The sequence below is a fragment of the Tachysurus fulvidraco genome, chromosome 10 (genome assembly GCF_022655615.1).
Source record: "Tachysurus fulvidraco isolate hzauxx_2018 chromosome 10, HZAU_PFXX_2.0, whole genome shotgun sequence".
Classification (NCBI taxonomy): Eukaryota; Metazoa; Chordata; class Actinopteri; order Siluriformes; family Bagridae; genus Tachysurus; species Tachysurus fulvidraco.
In genome coordinates this window covers 4322615-4330970 of record NC_062527.1, presented here as the reverse complement: position 1 = coordinate 4330970, position 8356 = coordinate 4322615, and the positions used below count along the sequence as shown (strand labels likewise).

General features: G+C 39.8%; 1 protein-coding gene across 4 annotated transcripts in view; it reads right to left on the bottom strand.

Annotated features, from left to right (window-relative positions):
- The window catches only part of ptpn12 (protein tyrosine phosphatase non-receptor type 12), a 56015-nt gene extending 47909 nt beyond the window's left edge, over positions 1-8106 (bottom strand). For all 4 annotated transcript variants that reach the window (XR_003443226.2, XM_027163798.2, XM_027163799.2 and 1 more), the window contains exon 1: positions 7661-8106. Coding sequence is in view for 3 of the 4 variants with exons in the window: in XM_027163798.2 (XP_027019599.2) it covers positions 7661-7759 (99 nt within the window). In the remaining variant the exon portion in view is untranslated. The remainder of the gene's footprint in view (positions 1-7660) is intronic.
- Between the last annotated feature and the right edge of the window lie 250 nt (positions 8107-8356).

The window sequence follows — 8356 nt, the reverse complement described above, 5'->3', positions numbered from 1 at the left end:
GTGATGTACTCTCGTACCTCGGAGTCACCGCTTGCAGTTCAAACTGATTTAATTGTCCCTACATGATGTTAAACTGCCATAGTTCTCGGTGGCATTTACCCTAATTATACCCTGATTTACCCCAGTGACCTTTGTGAAGCTTTCACTGGAAACTTCAGCACGAGACCATTCTCTTCCTCTCCAGTAAAAATAGAATAGAATAGAAGACAATTGACTCGTGAACCTGGAATGATTCTCACTCACGTGTGATTAAATGAGAGCAGCTGGAAGCTTCACCCCTTCCTCCCATTTCACGTGTGTTCAGGGAGCAGACTCGACTTCCGTTAAGGAAAATGGAGAACGTTTTCAGTTCTAGTAACGCATAAATATATATCCAAGATTACTTTACTATATGTATTACTATTAAAAGACGATTCTTTTGATCAAATGATTAAAAGATTCAAATATTTGTCAAAATCCCCCCTCCAGCTGAGTGGACTGGTCTCCTGAAACAGGAAAGGGTGGGAACACTCGTTTTCCCGGCATTTTTTAGTCAGTTGGCTCGAGACGATTAAATGGTTAATGTTGATGATTTTAAACCTAAATCACAAGCTAGGAAAGAGGAGAGTATCAGCTACTTGCAAAAGTTTTTTTTATCCTACTACAAAACTGTGATATTCGTTCCGTGTGCAGACTCGGCAATAATAATTCTCTCATGCAGGTGAAGATACAACTCATGTTACTGTCTTGCTCATTCTCTCTCTTTCTCCCTCTCCCTCCCTCTCTCTCTCTCTCTCTCTCTCTCTCTCTCTCCACACTGAGTTACTAGAGCATTAGCATCACATTGTTCCTGTATGTCGTGACAACAATGCGACTTCATCATGCGGCGCTTTATCAGGATTTTCCGGAGTTTATTCTGAAGTCTTTACTGATTAAACTACGGTGCTGAAACAGGACTAACTTTCTTTTCTGCTGGAATGATCAAATCATAAACCCACTAGCTGTACCAGCAGGTAAAAGCTCCACTGTGTTCCCCAGTTTCATGTTTTGCTCAGAGACTAGGTGGAAAAAAAGGGTACATTCCAGCAGAATAATACAAGAAAATTAACAAGAATACAATCCCCTAAATTCAGTTTAAAACACTTTGTGTCTGTACAAAAAGCATGTCGAGACTAATGTTCTGTATTCCTAATTTAAATGAAGAAGCAAATAAATCTGGCTGGTAAAAATCTTTAGCGAAAACTAGTTCACAGCTCAGCCAGCCCCAGCACGCCATCCAAACCGGCTTGTCCTGGACGCCTGGGCTACTGATTCATTTCCCCTCATCCTGCTTTATTTAGGAAATGACTCGTTTATAAGTGGAACAAACACCACTCACAAATGGCTTTAGCAGTGGACAGTGTCTTTGGAAACACTAGGTGGTCATCAGGTCATGTTAAGCACTTTGGATTGGCTCGGGATGGATTGTGATGAGGCAGGGTAACTACAGGGTACCTATAGGGTACTACAAGGGTACCTACATGGTACTTACAGGTCTAAAGAGCCCTAGCAACATGGCAGGTCATTTTCTGTTTGTTTTATTGCAAATCTGATCTCAAATCACGCACATCCATCTTATCTCATCAGACTGACATAACCTGATGGACCTGCACACTGCCTTAAGTCTCCTGTCTTATGATAACCACTTAATGTCCTCTGGTTTGTGTTATTGGTGTTATTTGGGACGCAGTTCAACAGCAGACAGGTTTGTACACAAACTTTTGTGACTGAACTAAACCCAGCTCAGAGTCTTGTGCAACCTCACAGCACAGTTCTTCACTCACATGACTTGAGACTAATCACCCACATCATGTGTGTGTCTGCGGCTGCCTGGAAAACCCCTTTCACATTTTCTGTGATAGTTCCGTAAGCTACAAGCTTCTGAAAGACGTTTCTCTCCTGCACACATCACACTCAGAAGTAAAGGCCTGGAAAGTGAAAGAGAGAAAAATTTCACTCCACTTCCACTGAAAATGTATAGCAGGCTGGTTGAGGATATAGCATCCACATCATGATATAATACGCCATGATGCAATCTTCTGGGACGGGTGTTTTTTGCTTAAATATATATATTTTTTATATTTAATTTTTAATGCATTATTTTTATTTTTTTTTTGCTAAATGAAAAAAAAAGTTGCCTATAATAAAGAGAACATTTGGGAAAAAAGTTATTTTCAGCTTTGCACAAGCAGCGAACTTGAGGTTTCACTTCAGTTTCCCACTGCTGACCAAGAACTTTCACTACAAACTGTTTACTACACACACACACACACACACACACACACACACACACACACCTATGTAAAAACACACACAAATATAAAAATACACACACAAATAAACATACACACATACATAGACACACAGACCCCCCCACACACACACACCCCTACAGCTGGGTGATATGACCTATAAATTGAATCCCTGATTTTTTGAGACAAAATTCGATTTCCACAAATATGGATTGATTTATAATAGTTGATCACGCAGCTCTACTAGAAACACAAACACACATGCATACATATACACACACAGAACTGAGATAGTACAAGCCACTGAAAAAGGCCAGAATGAAGCAAAACTTTCTAGCTGTGTTGCTGAATGGTTTTCAGTACAAAAGAGTAAAATGATCAGGCGAGACACAACTCAAACCACGTTGGAAGACATTCTTTAAGGTATTATGAAAGTCATTACAGATAAGCCAGAGGTCACATCATATACTGACTCTTCTAATAAATGTAAAATACCCAATACATAAATGAATAGTGTATGTAGGAGATTTTGGTTGATTACGCAATTTAATGTATTTTTAAAGGCAAAAAATGACTACATACAAAAAAATCTGTCATCAACTCTAATATTAATAAAAGGATTGTTTAGGGAACATCTTACAACCAAGAATACAAAATGTGGGTCCTACATCGTCCCACTTACATGGGAGTCATTAATACACACATTGTATTGATTTGGAAAATGACATGATAAGCAGCAGAAAACTCCAAAAATTACATGTATAAAAAAAATACAGAAATGATTTAATATCCTGGAGTTAATACAAACCTACAGTTAACAGACTGCTCTGAACCCCTTTAAGATCACTGCAGAAAAATATTACAATTTATCCAAAGGTTATGATTATAAACATGTTATGTTTATCCAAGCTCAGCATTTCATTTACACATTCACTTCCCTCTAATCTCTGAACTCAAGCTCTTTAAACTGACCTGCTTTAGGCCAGCACCAGCACCCGGCCGCGCGGGAGACCAGCACCCGGCCGCGCGGGAGACCAGCACCCGGCCGCGCGGGAGACCAGCACCCGGCCGCGCGGGAGACCAGCACCCGGCCGCGCGGGAGACCAGCACCCGGCCGCGCGGGAGACCAGCACCCGGCCGCGCGGGAGACCAGCACCCGGCCGCGCGGGAGAGTCGTGTTCCGTGACTCAAAGTAGGATGTGGTTGAAAGCATATTATGATGTCACACAACCTGTCTCCGCCCAAATCGGTGTTTAACCTAATTTAATAAAAAGAAATTGCAAGATCCTTCAAAGGTCACTTGATAACGCAATTTATTAGGATATTGATGATAGTCCTTCAGTGATTCTGTGATATGAAGCACTTTTCTGAGGTCTCAATCAGAAAAATTTAGAATAGCAGCTAATTGATATGATTATTCTGTACTTTAAACATGTCTGTTTTTGTACATTGAAAGTGATGACATGCCATGTGTGTAATATTAGCCCCACTCCTATGTACTGCCCCAGGAAGACGCTGCTGATTTACGGGGTGGAAAAGGGGCGGTGCTATAGAGCGAGCAGGTCCTGAATAATCACTCAAGCTAACATGTTAAACTAAATGGAGCCACATGCTGTTCTGTAAACGACAGATGAAAACGCTCGGCTAGCAGACTTCCGTTCAGATCGATCTGGAACGAGACACAAGAGTTTTTGCAGCTGAATATCATTACAAACTATCTATCTTCCATTTACACAACCACTGAGGAAGGTCATTAGTATGCTTTCGTGTGTTCCACTTAAGCCAGCAGGAAGTTACAACAGATCAGAATTTCAGCAACGTGTTTTTGTTTTAACATGTTAGCTTCTTTATAAAAACAGAGAGGAAGCAAACAGACTTCCAGCCACATCCCCATTCTCATGACATGGCTCTTTTAAACAAGAACCTGAAAATCTGCAACAGATGCTGTCACCAATCGCATGAAGATAACCAATGACTTTTGATATATTTCAAAACATTTAAAGACCTTTGAATTCCATGTAAGCTGAGAAGCAAGTTATTGTGAAGCCACAAGTAGAGTGTGGAGTTGTAGAGCCAGGAACGGAGGCTGACGACTGATTGAGCTGAAGACTAAATGATCCAAAATAAAATGATTACAGTAAAAAATGTAAAAATAAATAAATAAATTACACTGAGGAAATGGAATTATTGTGATGTGAAAAGAAAAATCAGGTCTACATGTGGAGTCAGACACAGTGGGTAATTATGGTTCAATAGGGAACATGTCACAAGCAACAGCCCAAGTACGGTAAGTTCCTCTGGAGTTTCTATCAGCCATTTTTGAGATCATCATCATCATCATCATCATCCCATACACATCGCATACAGAGCATCTTTTTAAAAATCATTCGTTTACCTAAATAGAAATTTGATGTATATTTGTGCCGAGTATTTCATGACTATCTGAATCTCGTCCAAAGTGTATTGGTTGCCTTAGTAAAAAAATTCCCTCTTCTTTTTTTTTTTTTAGGTATAATGATACAAACTGGATCCAGCATGTAGGCTTAGTGTTGGGGCAAATTGGCATTTGATGTGCACATTCTTGCGTGACACATTCCACACATTCTACATTCAATCATCATCATCATCTTCAAAACAGTCTCTCTGATCAGAAACAAATGAAACACGGGAAAAAGGCTAGACTTCTGGGTGTGGTGTTCACACCAAGACTACACCATTTGTGCAACTGTGATACTGTAAACTCCATGATATCTAAAGCTGTGGTGTAAAACACCTGGATGTGCATGTGGGAATGAAACCTGAAGCACAACCTGATGCAGGGGCTGCAATAAGCCCCACAGTCAGACAGACACAGTGTTCTCAGACTGATCGAAAGCGATTCCACGCAACAAACAACCAGAGAGGCTTCAACAATTCACACCTTAGAGTTATGCACCACCGATGTTGCCAGATATCATTCTTAAACAAGACAGACAGATCTTATGGTCTCAAGAAGCATAGACTTGTGATTTATTTAAAAAATTTTCCATATCAGCAGAGAAAGGCTGTTCTCAATCTCCTTCTCTTTTTTATTCTATTCATTTTCTTACTTTCTGGTCTCTATCAATCAAAAACAGGCTTTTCATAAAGGTTAATAGAGAAACTTGCTGCCTCATGCTCAAACGGAAGAGCAAAAAAAAAAGATTGAACACGTTTACAAATACTCTGCAGCAACCAAGTTTTTTTTACAGCAAAGAATCAAAATTAAATCCATCAAAGTGCAGACAGTGTCTGTGTGTGTGTGTGTGTGTGTGTGAGAGTGACCTACAGTAATATTTCTACTGTAATGTATAAGGCTAAGTATAAGAGAGAAAGAATTCTGGACTGGATAATGCACATGTGTCAGACAGGCATGTGAACCACAATGACCTCAAGACCCATCACATAATAACTTAGGGAAAAAGAAAAAACATCTCACTTTCCTGTGCTGGATTTTGCTGACACATGGCAACCTGCTACATGATGACTGTTATTAATTCACAAATGAGAAGCACGCCTGCCGTATCGAGCAAAAGCGAACAAAGGTATGTTAAAAATTAGCTTCTAGACTGTACACTAGATGACATGAAAAATAACGTAAGAATTCACGTGATATTCTCTCTGTCATTTAGTTCAAGGCTAAACAACCGCAATTGGGTCAAGGTTACTATCATCCTAAAAGGATCTTGAACCCCTTCTAGTAGAGAAGCCACAATTTTGAATTCAGCATTTAACCTTTTTACAAGGCTTTCAGTTAAATTAACAGTACAGCATTCCTAGAACTTGGCACATACTGTTTGCCCTTAAATATCCAAAACCACAGACTGATTACATTAAACCTACTGAGATAGACGAATATAATAATACTCATCTCTCCAGCATCCAACATCCACTCAGCAGCAATCAGCCACTTTTTAATGTACATTTTGGTTTTCACATTTTCCCCCAGTACTGGATCAAGGTTGTGTCCTGCAAGCCAGCAATCTGTCTTCAGGGACTTTTACAGACATTTTAAACCACTCATTCATCTACATGTCATAAAGGTCTGAGTGTCTATTTCAAGCAGAACAAGAACTATAAATTATTAATTACTTGATATTTTTATTGAATAATTTAAATTAATCATTGTTTTTACACCTATTAAATCCTGTAAAATATTTGTATTAAACCATTTAAATGAATAATTTTACACCTATTAAATCCTGTAAAATATTTGTATTAAACCATTTAAATGAATCATTTTTACACCTATTATATCCTGTAAAATATTTGTATTAAACCATTTAAATGAATCATTTTTACACATATTAAATCCTGTAAAAAAAAAATTTTATTGGATCATTTAAATGAATCATTGTTTCTACACCTATTAAATCCTGTCAAATATTGTTAATGAAAACATAGTTGTTTCTTGGTCGTGGGGTGACGCCGGTGACGCCATCTTGGAAAACAGACCTTTAATGGGAATTAATTAATTGCTGTAACTGTAATTAGTGTAACGACACCAGTCACCATTAAAAACTCCGCCGACATAAAGTAATGGCACCACAGCAGCAAGCAAATAATATAATTTTGGTTTTTTATTTATAAAGAACTGCAGTGTCTCACTTTCCGGATAGATTATAAAACAGTGTACAGTATTGGGAGAATGATCCACATCTGCTATTCAGATAAATAAGTTAAACTTACCGCAGTGTGTGATTCTGCTTTACACACACACACACACACACACACACACACACACACACACACACACACACACACACACACACTGTTTACTGAGCTGACGCGCCCTCAGCACGCTGCCACCGCCGGATATCTGCCCTACTTTTAAAAAGCCCTCTTTAAGTTCGACCCAAACAACATGAAATAAACACTGGGAAGCTTTGTGGGGCTCGTCTTTATATATTAGCATCTTTGTTGTCGAGAAAGAGAGACCACAAGCAAGACAGTAAGGTAACGTTAGTTTTAGCAATGGAGCAAACGGCATGTCTCAGTGTTTCACAATGAAAAGGAGCTCTGAAGCTGGGAATAAAAAGTCCTGAGGAGAAACAGACATGAGAGAGTTTGTGTTTGATGAACAGTGATTTAAAATGGTGTGTGTGCTTAAGGGAGGAGAGAGGTAGGCCTCAGGAGAAGCCTGGTATCTGGAGTTAGGGGGAGGTTGTGTGTGTGTGTGTGTGTGTGTGTGTGTGTGTGTGTGTGTGTGTGTGTGTGTGTAAGCAGGGGATCAAAGCGCTCTTAGAGGATACAAAATGTCATGCAGGATACAAAAGTAGCGCCGAGGCCATATGAGTGTTACTAAGTCGCAAGTTGAAGCTGTGTGTTGTAGCAGCGGCGCAGAAGCAGGAATCTGCTGCCTTGTTTCTCACCATGAAGTCGGAGCCGAAGTTATCTTCTCCTCTCTGTTCCCCTGATCGCATGGCGTGAACCCCCTGAATGAACTTCCTCAAGATATTCGCCTGATCCATCCTCACTGTCCCTGAACACCGGCACCAGCGCCGAAACGTAGATACAAAATATCAAGTAGAAAAAAATATATAGAAAAATAAATTAAATAAATATCTCAAAGGGAAAAATCTTCTCTGGAGATTAATTCCGACATCGTTATAGATCCATGATCCTGTTTACTCCCAGATGAACGTGTCAGCTGTGAATATGTCCTCTTTCACTGGGAAACTGTGTTATGGATGTATACAGTACATGCATGCATATATGTGTGTGTACATCTACATGAAGCACCACTTCACCCCTCCTTCGCTCCACACTGCCACATTACCAACTAAACTCAGAAACAAAACTGTCTGGACCGCCCACAAGCCGCCACGATCCAGTCTCCACCCTCCGCAGAGAAAAACCCTGCTACAATTGGACAGCGACGTACAAATAATAGCGTCTGATTGGCTACAACATTCTGCCTATCAATCTTCTTATTTCCTAATTGTAAGATCTCGCTGTCGATCTGGACATGACGTCAGCAAGGTTATAATTGGTCGAATCCAGCGTTTTCATCCCACCCAGATTTCCGCTATATGTGACGTGTGCGTGTTAATCAATAACCAAAAAAA